The 20,966-nt window shown below is 35.4% G+C and overlaps 1 protein-coding gene across 13 annotated transcripts in view; it reads right to left on the reverse strand.

Moving 5' to 3' along the window:
• Positions 1–20,966, reverse strand: part of SCN2A (sodium voltage-gated channel alpha subunit 2) — a 146,591-nt gene that overhangs the window by 67,758 nt on the left and 57,867 nt on the right. For 6 of the 13 annotated variants that reach the window (XM_024735852.1, XM_024735860.1, XM_024735857.1 and 3 more), the window contains 8 exons: positions 20,084–20,202; positions 9,454–9,543; positions 8,597–8,725; positions 7,930–8,021; positions 6,774–7,046; positions 3,757–3,820; positions 2,053–2,194; positions 1,705–1,911 (listed from right to left, as the gene is read on the reverse strand). In XM_024735852.1, coding sequence (XP_024591620.1) covers positions 1,705–1,911; positions 2,053–2,194; positions 3,757–3,820; positions 6,774–7,046; positions 7,930–8,021; positions 8,597–8,725; positions 9,454–9,543; positions 20,084–20,202 — 1,116 coding nt within the window. Of the gene's footprint in view, positions 1–1,704; positions 1,912–2,052; positions 2,195–3,756; positions 3,821–6,773; positions 7,047–7,929; positions 8,022–8,116; positions 8,209–8,596; positions 8,726–9,453; positions 9,544–20,083; positions 20,203–20,966 lie in introns of all 13 variants that reach the window. The other 7 variants (XM_024735858.1, XM_024735855.1, XM_024735856.1 and 4 more) reach the window with 3 other exon arrangements.

Raw genomic sequence — 20,966 nt, forward strand, 5'->3', positions numbered from 1 at the left:
GTGATTTTGAAAAATGATTCTCCATTCTAGTATGTATTTGTAAAACAATGCATCATCGTTAGACCGATTAAAGAATTAAAATGAAAAGTGGAAGATGATACATGTGACTTTAATGAAGATCTTCAACCTGTAGCCTCACACTACACTTTCTAATTATCTAATAAGATGAATACGATACTCAAATATCATAATGATTTTTTCTGTGATTTAAACAATATCATAAGAAGGAAAGAATTTAAGAACTAAAGGTTTCCTATTTTTGTTTTTATTTATTTTATTTATTAATTAATTTATTTATCTATGGCTGTGTTGGCTCTTCGTTTCTGTGCGAGGGCCTTCTATAGTTGCGGCGAGCGGGGGCCACTCTTCATCGCGGTGCGCGGGCCTCTCGCTATCGCGGCCTCTCTTGTTGCGGAGCACAGGCTCTAGAGCGCAGGCTCAGTAGTTGTGGCACACGGGGCCAGTTGCTCCGCGGCATGTGGGATCTTCCCAGATCAGGGCTCAGAACCCGTGTCTCCTGCGTTGGCAGGCGGATTCTCAAGCACTGCGCCACCAGGGAAGCCCTAAAGGTTTCCTATTTTAACCTGATCCATCACATTTCCACTTGACAATGACTTTTAGTGCCAGTCTAAATTATTAAATTTAATTCAGTCAAGTATTTTGTTTCAATAAACCTTTTTTTCTCTTTGACTTAAAATGATTATTTCACTAAGAAATGCACAACAAAAGCAGATTACAGATTGTATATAAGAAAATCCCAGATCATGGCATCTGAATGAATTTGTAAATTTCAACAATACAGTTACTGGAAAGAAAAAGTGCTCAATGTTGTTGCTGCTACCCCAGTATATTTTATCTGATCTTTATTACATATTGATATTGTAAATTTCAACAGTTCAGTTATTGGAAAGATAAAGTGCTCAGTATTGTTGCTGCTAGCCCAGTATATTTTGTTTATCTGATCTTTATTACATATTGATATTCAGGATATTCTGTGTTAAAAGGGAACTGTACTCTACATTCAAGAAAAGACGAATATAGGCAATTGGATTAGTGGCATTAAGTCAAACAAACATAACTAGAGAAATTCTTGCCTTATTTTGAAGCCTCAACAGTCCAAATTATAGGATTTACAGAGTGGTAGGCAAAGAATGTAATGATTTAGTATGTTTATGTACCAGTGTTTTCCTTATGCAATCCACAAACCTGCATTTAAACACTTGAAATAGAAAATAAATATTAAATAGGTCTTTGTCTTTCTTCCAGACTCTATGAAATAATCTTCTTAGTTTGACCCTGGTTTTCTGACCTTTCCCACCTCTAGCAACACTAACGAAGAAGCAACTATAACTGAATTCTGCTTTCTCAGAAGATTAAGAAAATACTTCGACTGAAGGCATGTAGGTATAACTACTTTGTGAGCTTGAGTGAATAAAAGGTCACAAGGGAGAAAAAAAGGTCAACAAAGTTCATTATAATTCATCATGTTTGGACGCCATTACTATTGACTGTAAATAATCATCAAAACAAAATAATAATCTCCTAATAACCAAACAGGCTCCTAACACTTACCAAATACATATGACTTGTTTCGAATATCAATTACCACTGCTGATTTTGTGTGTTAAACGACTCTGATCTCGACAGTGTGGTCAGAGAGCTGAGATAAACAAACACAAAAAGGCTCGAAGCTTGCTACTATACCTGAGCTTCTTCTTGTTGCTTTTTTAATTGTTCAAGCATCTGCTGAAATTCAGCTTCTTTCTGTTCAGCCTCTTCCAGCGTTGCCTGATTCTGTTCCTCATAGGCCATGGCCACCACAGCCAGGATTAAATTTATAAGATAGAATGAGCCCAAGAAAATGACCAGCACAAAAAATATCATGTATGTTTTCCCAGCAGCACGTAATGTCTGCAAAAATAGAAGAGATATTTTATTAAATTTTATACAGGATGTTATAAGCTCACACTCTAAGTAATAAAGTATATTATAGCAATTCTCTTGATCTCAGTATTTCATGCTTCCCAGAAGAATCATTTTATCTGTTCTCACCAGTTGATAAAGGTTTTCCCAGAAGTCTTGAGTCATAAGACGAAATAAGGACAAGAAAGCCCAGCTAAAGGTGTCGAAGCTTGTGTAGCCATAGTTGGGGTTTCTACCAGCCTTCACACAGATGTATCCTTCTGGACACTGGCTGTTATTAGGTTAAAGGAAAGAGAGGAAGTCAGTAACTATAAGTTGGATGGCTGGCTTTCCTGTTTTTATAGACGCCAAAATCCATTTTATGAGACACCAGGGAAAGCAGATTTCTCTCACTTTAGCCAGTGCTCAACCCAGCACTTAAGTGGACTGATTTACATAACAACAGAATCTGCTAAGTCTATTTGTGGATTCCTCTGTGATTCATAATTGTCATTATTATATTTATCATGTCTCCATATAAAAGCAATCATATTATGATTACTATCTTTTGGGATTTGTGAACATGAACAGAAAAATAAGTCTACAGGGAAAGATTTGATTTTCACTGAAGATATCTAGAGGCAGAAGTGTGCTGAATGTGGAGGTAGGCAAGAGGGCTAAAGAAAAGATGGTGGGGTCACATTGAGAGGAATGAATGAGTCTGCAGAGTGAAGGTTTCATAATATGACCTTAATGATCAAGCTGACCTGGCCTCAATATTGTGCCTGACACTTCTGGGCTGCGAGACTTTGGGCAAGTTTCCCACACTTGCTAGTCTTGGAGAACCTCATATGTAAGAAAGGGCTAATAACAGAACCTGCCTCCCAAACTTACAATCATTGAATACGATATCATATGTAAAACATTTAGTATAGTACAGAGAAAGAGTTAAAATCAGTCTGTTTTACTTATCACTAAGATCTGGAGATAAAGGCAGCACAATCTTTATCACATGAGCCAAATGCAAAGCCTGACGCTGATACCATTGGGAATTTTGCTACAGGTATTAGCTACTAATGTCCACAATATCATCTTCCACAGAAAGAACATTAGATTTCTGTCTATGATTCTAAAATCTTGTCAACTAGAGAAAGGTAACTATTTCTCTGAATTTTCCTCCTTGCTTTAGCTCCAGGTACAATACTTCTTAATAATAAGCATCCACATGATGACGATCATAATAATTAAAAGTACTTATTGAATGCTGTAATAGCTAAACATTCATTAATCCATTTAATTCTCACAGCCACCCTATAATTATTCCTATTTATCACATGGGGAAATCAAGGCAAGGAGAGGTGACGTTATATGGTGACGTCTGGGTTTGAATTCATGTACACTCTCCAGTCTGTGCTGTCAACCGCTTTGCTAAAATATGCTTAACATGTACTCACCACACCTCAGATATTGACATTATCTTCAGATATCTTACATTTTATGCCATGGAGACCACATTAGCTTATATAGAATATCACACTTATAAAAGAACATGCTTATGAATTCTATTAACTTAAGCTTCTTATGTATATGTACTGCTTTTCCCTATATTTTCCGTTGAACTAATTTGCAAGATTAGCTGTGACCTAGTATGGAAAAATAATTGCTGCGTATGAGTGAGTGTGTGAAGGAGGTGAGAATCCACACTTATCCCAGCTATTATGAGAGTCAGCGTGAAGTGGAATTTACGCAGGGCTTTGAATGAGGAGCAAGCGGGGGCTGGATGGGTGGAAGGTAGCAGGTTATTAAGGCCTACGCAACAGTGTGGACTGAGACTCAACACAAAACATCACTTACCCTGCATCTGAGCTGTTGCCACAAAGCAGAGCATCATTCTGCCCTTCCAAAAAATAGAAGTGACCTATTTAAAAGAGCAAAGAATAGAAAGAATCATTAAAAAAAAAAACCTCAAAACACTTCAGCCATTGTGCCTAGGTAACAAAGCTTACCTTTTCTTAAACCATGATGAAATTGATAAAATAATAAATGCATATAGGGCTAAATGAAAATATTTTAATAATAATTGAATATTAAACAAATATCAAAAAACATTTTTGATTAAACAAATGTTTAGAAGATTGATTTAGAAAGAAAATTTTTGGTAAGGAATAACTATTATAGCATTCTCTATCAGCATTTATTGCAAATATAAACTCAAATTGCTTGGGATAATTCAAAAAATAGCTGTCAAATTAAGGCTGTTTGGCACAAAAAGTGAGAGATAGGAAAGCCTTGTTGCTTCTAAATGCTGCCATGAAATAACATTTTATTTTACAACTATGCTTTGCCTGGACCCAAACTAGATTCAGACCTTTGTTTTCCCTACCAATTTTAACTTAATTTCTTGTGAAAAGTGGACTGAGCTGTTTGCTCTTTCCATGATACTGTAAGTAAGTGTTCTACTTTGAGTTTTGGCTTGAATACTGTCTTTCAAGATAAATTTGCTTCTTTGGAGATATGTATTTTCTAAGTATACTTATTTTTTATTCTTAAGGAATACCTTATATATAAATTTAATAAGTTGCAAAGATGATCTCAGGAAACATACACATATATAAACATACATATTTACATATTCACATACAAAAACATACAGACACATATACATTTAAAAAAACACACACACACATAACCCCCACAAAAAAATTTTACTATAGTTTTCAGGAATACTTAAAAGCCTATATTCAAGGAATACCCTAATATATTAGGTAGGTCAATCTGGGTCATAGTTTCACAAAAAATTTTAGATCCTTACCTCATAACATATATCAAAAAATCATTCTAGATATTTAGGGATTAAAGATTTAAAGACAAGTCCATTAATATAATATAAAAATATGTAGGTTTTCTTTTCAATCTAGACTACACAGGTAGCTGTTTAAATGCAGAATATACAGGTGGCTGTTTTACATGCAGAATATCTAGGTGAAAATTTTTATTATTTCTGAATCCAGAAGCATTTTATAATCTTAACTATAGAAAAAAAGAAAACAATTTTGATGACTTGATTGCCTAAAAATTAGAATCACTTAGGTATCAAAAACAAACAATAAGAAGAAAAAACAAGCTGGAGAATATATTCGCCAGAAAAAGTCAGAATGTTAACATACTTGATAAATTACAGAGATCTTATGAATTTCCCAAAGTATACTATCACCTGATAGAATAACAGGTAAAAATGTCAACAGATAATTCACATTACATTAAATATATAACTTGCTAATGATACTAATAAACAATTATAGATTCTACTACATTAATAATTAAAAAGAGGATACACTTTTCCTTCTATCAGAAGATGTTAAAATATGGTAATAATCAATATTAATGAGAATTCAGTAAGATGGCCACTGCTATAGGAGGTATATAGTGGTCTGACCTCTTTGGAGAGCAATATGACACTATGTCTCCCTAGCCTTAATGTCGTCATACCCTTTAACCCCCCAAAATTCTACTAATAGAAATCTATCTGAAGGAAACAATCAGAAATAGAGAAAAGATTTATGTGCAAAGATTGTCACTGTGCTGTTATTATAACATTAATAAATGGGAAATTTCATAAATAATGAAATCATTTGTTTTATTTTTTCACTTGTCCAAAGAATCTTAATCTCTTCAGTAAAAATCTTCATGAGAATACTAATTCTTAAAACATTAATATAATGTGAGAAGTGATAAAATTTCACATGGTTCTAAAAACCATGAAGGATACCTCAGACTAAGTATCCCAATGGAGTATTGATAATCAAGAGATCAATGGAAGTAGGCTAGCTAATTGCACAAGGAGAAGGAGGGGGCTTCCCTGGTGGCACAGTGGTTGGGAGTCTGCCTGCCAATGCAGGGGACATGAGTTCGGGCCCTGGTCCGGGAAGATCCCACATGCCGCGGAGCAACTAAGTCCATACGCCACAATTGCTGAGCCTGTGCTCTGGAGTCCGTGAGCCACAACGACTGAGCCTATGTGCCACAACTACTGAAGCCCACATACCTGGGGCCCGTGCTCCACAATTAGAGAAAGCCCCGCACAGCGGCGAAGACCCAACGCAGCCAAAAATAAATAAATAAAATAAATTAATTTAAAAAAAAAAAAGAGAGGGAGGGACTTGGACATTCCAATGACAGAGGGGCAGGCTTCAATGATAAGAAGTTATACTAAATCATAAGTATATTCTGATGTCCATCTCTAAAATAAAATCAAACTGTATTGATAAACAACTCTAACACAATGATTGATACCAAAGAGATAAACTGGAATAAGAATATTATAAAGGTAGGTTTTGAGTTTGCACTTTCTCATCAATAAGTAACTTGCTGGACTGAGGTTGCTTAACTTTCTGATGAGTACACAAATTCAGATTTCATCTTAGTTTCTCCATTTCCAGATACATCATATGCACTCAAAACATATATTGAGTCAAACCAAATAGGGCCAGATTATTTTTTCCTCAGTCTTCTTAATAATCCATTTCAGCAAAATACATTGAATAGTTCAAACTACTGATTTATTTATTAAGATGACTGAAAACTCCTGATCAATCCCCAACAAATGAATATTTTTGTTTATAAAGCATTATACTGTATTGCTGTCAAGACTGGTTTAGGAAAAGAACACATCTTCAAACGGTAACTTTTATCGCATTGATTGAAAGATAAGGAAAAAGGAGTAAGATACCATTTGACTTCTGTATCATATATATTATCTTAAATTGGTCTAAGTAACTTGGTTCACATCAAAATTGAGACAATTTTCACTATATATATATTTTAATATTTAAAGGACTAAACAGCTTAATGGTCAAAAGAGTATGTCTTACTTTTATCTTCAATATATTCATCCCAGTTAAACATGCTCACTGTCCTATTGAAAGTGGTACCATTCCCATCCAATGAGTTATTAAAGAAGGAAGTGATGTTTATTTCAAAGGAAGAATTATCTGGGGGCCATTGCAAACATTTGTTTCGCAGGTTGCCCATAAACAGCTGTAATCCTATTAGTGCAAACACGCTCAGACAGAACACAGTCAGGATCATTACATCTGAGAGCTTCTTCACTGACTGGATTAGGGCGCCCACGATGGTCTTCAGGCCTACACATAAAATCAAAGGGAGGAATTTAAATATACTATTCGACAGCTACTTCACAGACAAAAACATCATGAGCTCGTCCTGGAAGATAAAGATGTCATGCAGAATGCCAACAATATTAGTTTAATGTTTGTGATTGAATAACATTTTCATGAAAAGCCTGCTAGCCGGTGAAAATGAATGAAAGCAGAATTTGTACGTTCATTAGAAAACCGTGAATGGAAATAAACCAAAAGTGTATTTCCAAATACTCCTTAGAGCAAAAGAAATGGTTTTGTTATTCATGCTTAAACATCAACCTTGTATAAATTTTTTGCCTTTATTTGCAGATGTCTTACTCCCTAACCTCTTATTGATTTTATAAAAATCTATATGAATAAAGTAGTAAGAAATCTTGAAGTCACTGAGTTATGAGGTTATATATTTGTGAATTCTGCAAGCTTGAGTATGGGTTAAAAAAGGAAGACATCTGAAAACTGAGCCCCATGCAGCACTCATGCTATCCCTTGCTCTTTCATTTATCTGAAGTTAAGAAAATTACCAGTTTTAGACCTAACTGGTCAAATCTGCAGCAGTTTGAATGCCTTACAGTTTAGCTTCTATGCAGAAAGCTTGATGTTACAGGACGCAAACCATGTAGCCTGTTACTGCAAATGCCTCATGCAAAAACTTGTTAAACTCAAAGGCTGATTTAGAACAGATCATTTTAAAGAAAGCAACTAGTAAAAGCAAAGAATCAAATCCACCCAAAATATGATGTACTGATTCTTGCTTTTTTACAAATTTATTTGCAATAGGTGAGAAGCAACAAGGCTTACGCACAAAAGCTGTGATTGTAGCACCAATGCTGCTAAAGTCAGCCTCGGTGTTTAACCTAGCTCTCACCTGGAATGACTGAAATTGTTTTCAGTGCTCGGAGAACTCTGAATGTTCTCAACGCTGAGACATTGCCCAGGTCCACAAACTCTGTCACATATCTGTAATAGGGAGTTCACACACAAACACAATAACAGAACACAAGAAACAGTTGGAGATATAAGGGGCCTACCACCTTATACCAGTTTCTTCTTACCTGGAATTACAGAAATAGTTTTCAAAGCTCTCAAGACTCTGAAAGTTCGAAGAGCTGAAACATTGCCTAGGTTTACAAATTCTGTTACATACCTGTAGAATTAAATCAGAGTTATTCAGAATTTAGGGAAATCTAAGTCTAAGTTGGTCTTTCATCAAGATCTTTCAACTTCAATGAGTGTTGCCATCAGATTTCCCAATTAAGAGAAAAATGGCATTGTCATCAATCATAATCTCTGTTACTTGGGAAATTTATTTTATTGCTTTACAGCACTAATTGAAATCAAAGCCATGTAATTTACTATGATAGTCCCTAATTTCTCCAAAGTGCACAATCTGATTGGAAGAAAAATATCCTAAATTCACATAATAACCAAGAAAAATGCTTGATCTGTTAAGGGAAACTACCAAGGAGAAATACAGTGTAGGCTCCCACTAATGATTTACTCTTCCCGGATAGGAAATGTATTAAGATACTTACGCAAAAGTAATGACTGTGAAATCCAACCAATTCCACGGATCCCGTAGAAATGTGAAATCTTCTAAACAAAAGCCCCTTGCAAGTATTTTTATAAGTGATTCAAAAGTGTAAATTCCTGTAAAGGTGTACCTGAGAGAAAATAGCCAAGCCCACATTAAAGGTCTAGTAGGTAATTTACATGTACATATCTTAAAGGAGAAAAATAACAAATACAAATTAGAGGCTTCCATATAGTTCTATATTGGTCTCCCTATAATGTAGACCTTAGGTAGTACTTAAGGAAGAAAGAAACATTACATTCTGAAAGACATTCTCATTGACTATTGAGTATTGTATTTGCTACATTAATTCATTTGAAAGCCCAAATAATATGGTTCTATATGAAAATATTACCTGAAATACACTAGTTTTGGTCTAATTTAAGGAAATAGTTATTAACAAAAATAAATGAAGATTTTTTGTCTAATAAAATGTGCATCGTTAACAGCAATGAAATATATACTAATAAAACATAGAAAGGTGATAGCCATGAGGAAAAGAACATACAAACTAGGTATAATTTTTATCATCAGATATTAGTAATCACTGATTACCTTTGAAAGAGTGTGAGACTCATAAGGAAGATAAAGAGCTACAAATATTGGCAGTCAAATCAGTGCAGTAATTGGAGCAACTTAATGAGCCAGTGCAAGCTTTGTCCTACAGAAAATCAGTGGTTGAAATGAACTTGAATCACTGTCTAACTGGTTTGTAGTAGCTAGTATGATTTGCTAAAGAAACTGATGAGGTCTCAAGATGTTAAATGCACATAAAGGGACAACAATATTGCAAGATTTTTTTTTAAATCTTCTACTTACTCCACATTCTTTGTCCAGTCTGGAGGATTACTCATGGTCATAAATACACAGTTGGTAAGAATAGTGCACATAATGAGCACATTGAATAAAGTAGAAGAATACCGTCAAGGAAGACAAAATTCAGTGGAAAATTTCACTTTCATACACCATTATGTCTTTCACCACCATGAAGTTTAGAACTTTTATGCCCTTATTATTTTATTATTGAGTTTGCTTTTTCCATTTCTGTAATTTTAACAACTCCATAACCAAGTCATGTCAGGCCAAGCCATCAATTATTTGGAGGCTACTTATGTGATTTTAGTAATGAAAAAGATTAAATGAAAAGAAATTAGCTGATTGGTAAGTAATTTATCAATTTAAGTTTTTTTCTTTCTTTAATGACAGACTCAACGACTGAAGTGCAAGCTCAGCATGTATGAAGACTCTGATAAAAATTCAACAAGAGAATACCAGTAATTACAGTCATCCCACAGTAGGCGTGGGGGATTGGTTCCAGGACCTGCAGCGGACACCAGAATCCACGGATGCTCAAGTCCCATAGTGGGCCCTCTGTATCTATGGTTTCTGCATCCTCAGATTCAAGGAACCATGGATCCTGAACACTGTACACCACCTACTGTTGGTTGAATCTGCGAATGTAGAACCCATGGATATGAAACCCATGGATGGGGAGGGCCGACTGTAACTGAATGCATTATAACTCCGTCCTAAGGGTCATCTGAGTGGAATATCTTCAATAAAATTCTTTCTAAGTGGAATATATAATATACGGTGATTGCTCGTTAAATTCTGAATAGTAAGAGAAGATGGCTGGTGTTAGTACTGACATTTCTTGGGTTTGTAACTGTGGCCAAATTACTTATAATTTCCCTAAGCCTTGGTTCACTTTGCTATAAAAGGGAGAAAGAATAACCATTCCACAGGATTGCTGTCAGAATCAAATTAGTTAAAATATATTAAACCTCCTGCAATTTAATGTGCCTTGTACATGGTAGATACTCAATAAATTACTTTCTTAATTTCCTAAATCATAGAGAACACTACTTATAAGAAACATGTGGTTTGTTTCACTCTACCCCACTTTGCCTGTGTAGACATAGCCAATGCAGTTCACTCTCCTTTATACTGAAAAACAGCAACAAAAGCTCTTTAAGAAAACTTTCAGTAGTAATACTTGAAATAACTTTCTTTCATAGTTAATAAAAAGCACAAGAAGGATTCAGCTGTACTTATGCAAAACAAGAGCTTTATCAATATAGATTTAGAAACTGTACAAAAATTCCAGTGAATAAATGCTATTAATATCACTTCTCACTCTTTATTTTTATTTTTATTTATTTATTTATTTTGCGGTACGCGGGCCTCTCACTGTTGTGGCCTCTCCCGTTGCGGAGCAACAGGCTCCGGACGCCCAGGCTCAGCGGCCACGGCTCACGGGCACAGCCGCTCCGCGGCACGTGGGATCCTCCTGGACCGGGGCACGAACCTGTGTCCCCTGCATCGGCAGGCGGACTCTCAACCACTGCGCCACCAGGGAAGCCCTCACTCTTTATTTTTATTATAAATCTTCACATTACTTACACATAGTAACATATCAGCACGATTTTAAGTGTAGTAAAATAGAATAGTGTTGTGTTATCTATATGTTGTGTTATGTATTATGTGTTAATCTATAAAGGAAGCTTCTTTGCACCCGCAACTGACTTTAGTCAAGGCAATCATTGATTTTTCATTTTGACTGGCAGTGATGCAAGGCACATGCTTGATTCTCAGCTTGTTAAAATGCATCCACATGAAAACAGTCATAAGTGAATGGTGTGGATCAGCCACATGAGGGCACTACAACCTAGAGAACACAGAAAAACACCATTTCAAAGAAGAAACATTTTTCCTCTATTGCTACAAAGAAACAAAAAGTAAGACAAAATTAAAGATGACTTGCTATTAGTATATAAAACTAGAGGATCCTTTGTGTCTGTTAGGCTGCTAGGCTCTACTGGAGAAAATGACTCCTCTTGGTCGGTTGGCGCCATTCAAAATACATGGTTCCCAGCCTCACCCACACTCAACACAGTCTAAATATTTCTCCACTTCACTGCACCTCCTACTCTGCAAAGACAATTCCAAATATTCTCCACTCTTCTCTGATCTCCAATCTTCTCCCTTCCCTCCCCATTTCAAACTCATGACCTTATTTCCTACTTCACTGAGAGAAGAGATAGGATCAGAATGCCATATCTTTACTTCCCACCCCCAAATTGACAAACCTCTCTGTAATAAGATCCTTTCCTCCTTCTTGTTTCAATGGGGGGAGTTTTCAATCCCTCTACTCATACTCTGGACACCTTCTACCTTTCCAGAACACTTCAGAAATCTCTTATCTCTTCCTTCTCTTACCTTTAACACTTCCCACTCTATCTACCTCTTCCTATCAGCACAAACTTGCTTAAGTCTCTCTTATCTCGGAGGAAAAAAAGAAAATACTTTCCTATAACCCACAATCCTCTAACTACTTACTACTAACTACTTCTCTTTTCCATTTCACAGCCAAACTTCTTGGAAGAGATGTTTATCTTTACTTTCCCTCATTTATCTATCACATCCTTAGCCTACCAGTTTTCTTTCTAAATATGACAAACATCTTCATGTTTTGTCCCTGAAAACAAAAGGATAATTTTGAGTTCTTATTTGACTTGCTCTCTCAGCAGCATTTGACAAGCATGATTCTTCTTCCCCCTTTCATTATGTTCTCTTATTTTTGCTTTCATGAAGTCCCAATCCCTTGATTTTTCATGTCTCATGGACAATTTTTTTGTATCCTTTGAAATGTTATATTTCCCTTTTTGAAAAGGACATCAGATATCCAAGCCATTTTTCCCTCTCCTGCTATATTTATCCTAGTAAAGCTCATCAACATACATAGCTCCAAGTACATTTACATGCCCACTGATCTCAAGTATTTCTCTCCAGACTAGCCCTCTCTTCTGAACTCAACTGTCCATGGTACCCAATTGTACATATTACATCTGCATTTATGTTTACTCATTTCATTGACACTTCAAATTTTTTCAGTTCTAAAACTAAACTAAAAATCTTTTCATCCTATTCCTCTGCCCCTCTAAAAGACTGCCCCTTTGACATCTCTGTATCACAGAAAATGGCTCATGATCCAGTCAGGAACCTAGGAGTGATCTTGCATTTTTCTCTTCCTTAAACCTCCACATTCAACTTAACACCAAATATTGTCAATTCTACCTGCTATGCCTGGATTCAGTGAACTTTTCCCCCAATCCTCATATCACTACATAGCCCAGGTGTCCATCAAATCTAACCTAGATTACTGCAATTTCATCTAAACTGGTCTTTCTGAATCCATGTTTGACTCCTTTCAATCCTTTCTGCATACTGTACCAAATGACCTTTGTAAATGTAATTTCAATAGCTTTCCACTACCTTAGGATGGCGATCAAATATCTTACAAAGAGGGAAGAGTCTAGGAGATCTAACTCCTCTCTACTTCTCCAGTTTCAGCTTCTTTACTCTTCATTCCACTCTCCCCAGTCCAATATTATTGCAATTGTTTTAGGTCATGGAATTAAATAAGCTCTTTTTCAAGTCAGGATCTTAGCAAATATCACCTCTTTTCCCTGGACATGCTCTCCACTTCACCTAGCCAATTCCAACTTTTTCTCCAGCACTCAGATTAAAAGTTATTTTCAGTAAAATGCTGTGCACAATAGCACATTTCCTGATTAGGTCTATCAGTAATACATACTTGTAGCACTTGATACCATTCCTCCAATGACTAATTTTAACACTGATTTTTTTTCTGCTAGGCAGTCAACTTCACAAGGGCCATGTCTATATTGTTCACCACCATACCTTTGCCATTTTGCAGTGTCCGATGACTATTGAATGATGTCAGTTCAGAAGATTGTTTATTACTAAGTGAAGTAAATTTTCCCTTTTTAATGATATATTTATTAATATGGATCAGAAATACAACATGAAATTTGTTTTCACATATATCAAGTTCACAAGTTTCTATACTTTTTTTGAAAGAGAGAACACTGGATAAATATAAAGTGGAAATTGATAGCCTCATGAGATTTATGTCATGTAACAGACTAAGCCATGGTTTTATGACCCTTAAAAATATTTACTCCTTATAATGATAAAAATTAAGTATATATAATAATGTAAAATATATATTCAAATATTAATAATAGAAAGAGTGAATATTACCCAGTAAGCCAAAATTAATAAATCATTACACTCAAACTCGTGTTTTTCACATTGTATGACTATCATTTTAATAATAAAAATATGCTTAAGTTAAAGATCCTGACAGATGCTCAAAAAGGAAAGCAAATAAAACTATTTTGCTTTTAAACCAAATAAGAGATAACTAGAGTCAGGTTTTTATGCTATTAGTTTAATAGATAATCTCTAAATAGAGAGTTTCAAAACCCATTACTTTTTAAAATCACTATAAATGCATTTTATCAGTCACATATCTTTAAGATTCTCGGAGTTTGGTGAGTGATTGAAATAGTAGGATTTCAGATAATGATAACAAATATACAAATATGAAAAAAAATGTAGACATGGTATTGGTGATACCATACATTGAAAAAGTATAGAAACTCCATGTCAAGGTAGATTTCAAGGGGTTAGAACTAGTAACAAAACGCATATATTTATTTTCTAAATATATATTCCATGACATCAACTAAAGTACATTTTTTGAAAGAACAATGAATCCTAGAATAGTATTTCCTTAAGAGACTTTGTATATAAAATAAAATAGAGGTAGGTTAACCTCATATAATATCAGGAAAAAAAGGATTTTAAAATCTATTAATTTCTCTATACCAGATATTAATAAAAATGTGTTAACCTTTTGATTGATACTAACCCGTCAGTTGGCAAGTCTAAAATATTTCCTATGTGTGTAAGATGAGGAAAGACTTCAAGTTTACACTGAAAATGGTTTATGTAACTTTTGACATGGAAACTAGATGTCTACCTCTATATCCATGTAGGTAGGATGAAGCAGCATGAGTTTTAAAGTGATGAACTGTGGATCAGATGCATCCTTTACCAAACACATGGGCTTCAGCAAGTTAATTCTTTAAGGCTCAGTTTTCTTGTGTAAATGCAGATAAGAGTCCTAATACTTTTCTTAGAGGATACAATCATTTTTATTACTATTAATCATTTGTTTATTCAACATAAAAATGTAGGGCGTTTCTTTGTTATTCTTTTTTTTCTTTGTTATTCTTAAGGAGAAGACATCGTTTGTTCTGTCCAGGGGCTTTGTAATAATACATAATATCCAGAGAAGTTGCAGAGAAATTTTCAACTTAAAATATATATGAACTAGAGGTAGAAGATAGTTTTATGTAAGAGGTTTTCTAACATAAAAATGGAGAATTCAAAGCAAAGTAAGACAGGCCTCTTTCTACATATTGATGCATATTTGTGAGACAGCAGAAATATTGACTAAATGTCACATATATATGTGACACACACATAATGTTAACTCTTGAGTTGTTTAATTTTGTTATTAACAAATTCCTAACTACGTGATAACTTTTGAGCATTAAAGCAGGAAAAATAGAAATCATAAGCTGTTTACCCTCCTTTCCCTTAGACCTATATAATTTTGGGGTTTTGATTTCTACATAGATGAAAACCGTGATTTTTTAATTTCTACATAGATACCATATAATTTTGGGATGAGCTAAAAAGCTCACTTCCTATTTAATGAAATAGTAAGTTGGAGCCACTGAAAATAACCTTTGAAATACACAGAGACAGAGATACTGGCAATGCCCCCAGTACATTATTTATACCCGAGGGTTCAGAAATCAATTTTCTTCTGTTAGATGGAAATTGCAAAAGACCTAACCTGAAGTTTTAGCTCTGCCACTTATATAAAATGTAGTCTTAGAAAAAGACTAAACATGTGTGGGCTTCAATGAACTCATCTGCAAAATGAGAAGGCTGGAACTGACCACATTATGTTTTGGTCGATTAACAGCTCCTAACTCTGGTGCTGTATAAACATTTTGTTTGCAAAATCAAGCCTCAAGACAGTAGAGATTTGTACAGAATTCTTTGTGGAATTCCTTAAACAATATGAGAGTGTTCCTTTGCTAATCTTGCAGCAGCTGCTCCTAGAATTGTAGCTACTACTACCAACAATAGCTGTCCTGGCTACCAGTTATCATGTTCCTACCAAGTGTTAGTCATGGTGTCAGGTACTTATGTAGTTATTATTACTGATGTATATATAACGATTGCAATTTTATAGATGGAGAAACTGAGATTCAAAACAGTTGGAGTAACTTGGCCCAAGGTCATGGAGCCAGTAAGTAAATATCAGAGGTGGGGGTTGAATCCAGGTTTTCTGAAACCAAAAGCTGTGTATTTTCCTACCCCTTATGAATGATAGGTAGTTCTGCATTATTGTGTGATTTGGAGTGTTTCAGGTCTTTGCCATCACTTTAAATACCATCCATACACTGACATCTCTCAGTTATACCTCCAGCCCAACCCTTTTCTGAACTCCAGACTTGTATTTCCATTTAACTTCTCAACTCCTCCACTGAAAGTCTAATAGACCCCTCAGAAAAAAAAATATGTTCAAATCCACACTTTTGATTTTACCCAGCATATCCCTCCACCTAATGTTGTCCCAAGCTCAAGTAACTGCATTTTTCTTTCTTGACCAGACTAAACACTTGGAGTTTTCCTTAGCTCTGCTCATTCCCTCACACCCCATGTCCAACTGCTCAGCATATCCCGTTCAGCTCTTCTGAAAAACACATCTGAATTTGATGACATCTGCTACCCTCATTGTTTCCACCAAAGGCCAAGCCACCGGCGTCCCCTGCCTTCATAATGGCAGTAAGCCCCCAATCTATCTTCTTGCTTCCATTCTTTCCCCCCAGGCAGCCTGTTCTCCACACAGCAGCCAGAGTGATCTTTCTCAAATTTGAGTCAGGTGATGACACTCTTCTGCTGAAAACCCTCCAGTCATCTCTCCCCATCTCATGCAGCATAAATTTGGTGTCTTCACCACAGCCTACAACTTCAGCTCCGACCTTCACTCTCACTGACCTCAGCCTCTCCTACTCTCTGCCTTTCCCACTCTCCTCCAGGCACTCTGGGCTCGTGGCTGATTCTAGAGCACACCAGGTACACTTCCACTTTTATCTTTTGCCTTCATATTTGCTATTCCCTTTTCCCCTCAGATTTCCATGTCTCACTCCCTCACTTCCTTTGGCTCTCTATTCAAATGCTATTTTTTTCATAGAGGACTTCCCTGATCATATGATTTAAAACAGGACCTTGCCACTCTTCTCTTTTTACACTGCTTTATTTTTCTTAATAACACTTATCACTAGCTGATTTATTTTTATTATCTCTCTCCTCTCAAACACACACATACACATGAATGTAACCACATGCGAGCAGGGACTAGGTTTGGCTCTATGTTGCATCCCAGTGTCTAGAAGAACATCTGCCACACAGTAGGTACTTAGTAAATATTTGCAAATGAACAAATGAATAACAAATGCAAAGTAAAGGAGAGTGTGCGTATTAAAGTAAAATAATAAAAACTGACATGCAACACATTGAAAATTCTGATAGGGAATTTTAGGAATATGGATTATTTTTTACTTGTTTACTATCTAGAAAATATAACCATATTTTATTTAACTATTGAAACAAGGTAATGGGCACATCAACAGCATTTTCAGTTTTCAAAATATACCCTGACAAAAATATAGTAAGCTAAGATTTTTCTGCCAAAATCAAGAAACAAAGCTAATTTGATATGCAACAGCTCCTAATGAAGATAACAACTCTTTAAGAAATAAGTCAGGATTTTCGGTGGAAATAGAGATACCAATCTAGGTTTAAGATACAAATTTCTTGATTGTGACTGGCCATATTCTGGATTATAAACTAATGATAATAAATACACAACAACCTCTTAACTGTGCCCAAGACCCACCATTACCAACCCCAAGCATTGTTATCTTATAGCAAAAGACACTTGAAGTCAGAAAACCAGGATTTGAGTTTAGGATTTGCGTTGTGAGGAATAAGACAAAATCATTGGGAAAATCACCTGCAAACAGTACAGTATTATTTACATCAAAGTTTACGAGGATCTCTAGGCAAATGTGCCTTATCACCAAAAGACTGAAGAATGTGTCTATCAGTCTACCTGCCTTTTCTCATATCTCTACTCCAAGGTGAGATATCTGAAATATAGTATTTTAATTCAGGCAATCAGAGATTTTTAAGAATCTACTTTTTCTACGTTGGAAGAAATCTGTAACTATATGCCATTTGTAAGGTTCTGGGAGAGTCAACCGTTCAGTTTGGCAAGTCTTAGATTTACCTGGCTGCCTTCACATTTCAACTTGCACCACTGCAGGCCTCCTAACAACTTTGCCCCTTGGAGGTTTTCTTTTTTACTGGGAAGCAAGTGCAAACCTTCAAATTAAATTGTATCTTGATTCCTGAATAGCCCCCACCATAAACTTGGTCCTCAATGCCCAGAGTCTCTGATCAGAACTTCTAAAACTGCTCTCATGCTCTACCACTGGAAGTCTCTTTTCCCAGACGGCATTAAGTTAGGGCTCCTGGGTCTCCTAATATAGAACTTTTTGGAGTGGAGATTATAGATTTTCAAAAAAAATACTATCTCCCCACAAAAGTTTTAAAACAACAAAAAAATCCTGCCTTTTCCTATAACATTGGGCTTTCTTAATTTTATTTCATCATTCAGTTTCAAGAAAAATCGATTTTTCTGACCTCTTCAAACCTTCCATTTTGTCAGTTGTTTTGCATCTAATTATTTAACCTCTTGACTCATTTGTCACTTATTTATTCAATATGTACTCTCTCAGTATTTACTATGAACAGAGCATTGGGCTAAGTCTGAATTTTCCACATAATTTCATGTATAAATTGTGATTATATAGGGATGTATAATTATTTTTAAATATAATAAATAATTTATGGAAAGATTTATTCAGTGCCCAGATTATAAATACTCAAACATAATAATGGACCATAATTTATAGTTCAAGAGACTCAAATCTAAATCTCAATTTCATTATTCATTCCTAAAGCTAACTCAAAGCATTTTTTCTCCCTGTACAACTGGGTTCTCTTACTTGAAAAACAGAAGTAAGGAATCATTATTGCTTAAAAAAAAACTAACAAAAAATTATTAAATGTTAAAACATGAAATTAACGTATGAAATTAAAATATGTTGACGTCTATGCAAAACTGGGGGCGGGGGTGAAAAAGGAATGACCTAGAGGTTAAAAGGAAACTGAATTCCAGAATGCCACGCTTCTAAAGACATCATTTGCCACAATGCCAGGCAAGTCTGGGGACATGCTTTACAGCCCCTCCACCCAGAAATTAGATGACTTCCCTGTACCAAGCTTATCCCATCTCTTGAATTCCTTATCTTTTCTAATTCCCTACCATATCTAATTCAAATATTTTCTGGGCCTGCTAGAGGAAGTTAAGTTTTTACTTTGTAAGCCTTAAAGCCAAGCCCTGGGCTGATCATGTTGTAAATTGCAGGCAATGACTCTTTCTAATTAGGAAACAAAATTTAAAGTTGTCCTACCTGAGACTTTGCTTAACTTTCAGTTTCCCCTTCCTTACCTCTAGTTCCTGATATATATCAGTTCCTCATCCTAAGGCCTTTGTGCGCTTCCTGTAAATGCCTCTGCGTAGCACAGCCAGTCTTGCAAACCTTTGCTTCCTTGGTTGTTGTAGGGCTGGCTGTCAGCCAGATCACTGTCCCTGGCCTGGAATAAAACTTCTCATTCACAACTACTCTATTTACCTTCAGGAGTAAATCAAATCACCATCTCCCACCAAGGCGTCATCAATTCCATCTCTAGGAAGTAGATACTTCATGAGGAGAATGAAGCATGAAATGAGGATATATATGTATAAATAGAAATTAAACCTTTGGAAAGAGATAATTGTAGCAGGACCTGAGACTTGAATAAAACATAGGAACAAGTGACCCAAAAAAGTGACATTTGAAAGGCTAATATGTATTCCATCACAATTATAAACATTTATAACTCAAAGCTTTCAAATGCTAAAATGAAAAGCAGAAAGTAGTAAAATTCAGATGAAAAAGACATAAAATTGTATAATTCAGATTATGCATATATTTTCCAAATGTAAAGTAATGAAGAAAATTAACTCACAGAATCTACCCATTATATAGATAACCTTGTAAAATTTGAAGACTTATAAAAGGAGAGCCTGGTAATACTGTCAAAATTAATGAAGAAGTCTTGGATGTAGTAGGCAATTCAGAGGGAGAAGAGGAGGAAAGAATAAAGAAAGAAGTAGTAAGTCAGGGAAAGAAGAAATATTTGGAAGATGGGGCAAAGTGTTTCACTTACCTATGATCCCATTTTGCAATAATGCGAACTGTTGAGTAAGAGGGAAAAAGAAAGAGCACATAACATTGCCAACCACGCATATTTCTGAAAAATTCCCAACTCAATAAGTCAGTCAAAGAGCAAAATCATATTAAATGACTATTTGAAAAAAGGATATGAATGTACCAAAATCTTAATAGCTAATTTTCTAATAGGGTTGAAGGGAGTTAAAATGTACAGGGCAGGGGTGGCACTGAATCGAGAGATTGCTTTCCCTTTATTCAATACTATAAACGTCTGAAAAAGAAAACAAACACATAAAACAGAATTTAGAATCTTAGTATTAAAATTAAGAATATTTTAAGAAAAAAGTGAGACAACTTTTTAGAAATATTGTCTTACAAAATATAATAATATACTAATTACCAACATATGACATGATGCTGTGTGCTTTCTCTTTCTGAGCCCTATAAACTCTCCTAAATTTCGTAAGTGATATGAGGATTTAAGAACATAAAGAAAATCTGTAGTCACTGCCATAGGAATACTTAGCATCCTTATCAAGATTTTTTTTTCCTTATCAAGTTTTAATATCAGTATTTAAAAACTGTAATCATAACCCACAAAGAGCTCAAAAATGAGGCTTTGATTCGTTTTTCAGTTAGATAAAAATTTTCTCAGAGGAACTTCAGGGTTTTCCAGAGGTGGTGTTTGATCACACTCTTTTTTGGGCACTTAAAAGCCACCTGCTTTTATTTCTTCTGGGGGGAGCCATGGAATGGGCAAAGTTTATGGTGTGAAGGAATAAACCTGCTGAAGATCAAAGTACCTTATGTAGAGCTAGATATTGTAAAGAGGAATTTGGATACTACTCCTGGAAATATTTTTAATGCATAAAAAAATATACTCCTTGTCTTAACTTTCTGCTTCACCACACTGTAAGGTAAACAGACTTTTGCCCTTCCTCATTTCCCCCACTGCAGGATGCCCCTTCAGTTCCCTGCCTGTCCTGGACATGGGTTCAAATGAGTGCTTCCAAAAGGCTTCTAGGGTAATGGGGC

Source organism: Neophocaena asiaeorientalis, unplaced genomic scaffold (genome assembly GCF_003031525.2).
Source record: "Neophocaena asiaeorientalis asiaeorientalis breed wild unplaced genomic scaffold, Neophocaena_asiaeorientalis_V1.1 scaffold72, whole genome shotgun sequence".
NCBI lineage: Eukaryota > Metazoa > Chordata > Mammalia > Artiodactyla > Phocoenidae > Neophocaena > Neophocaena asiaeorientalis.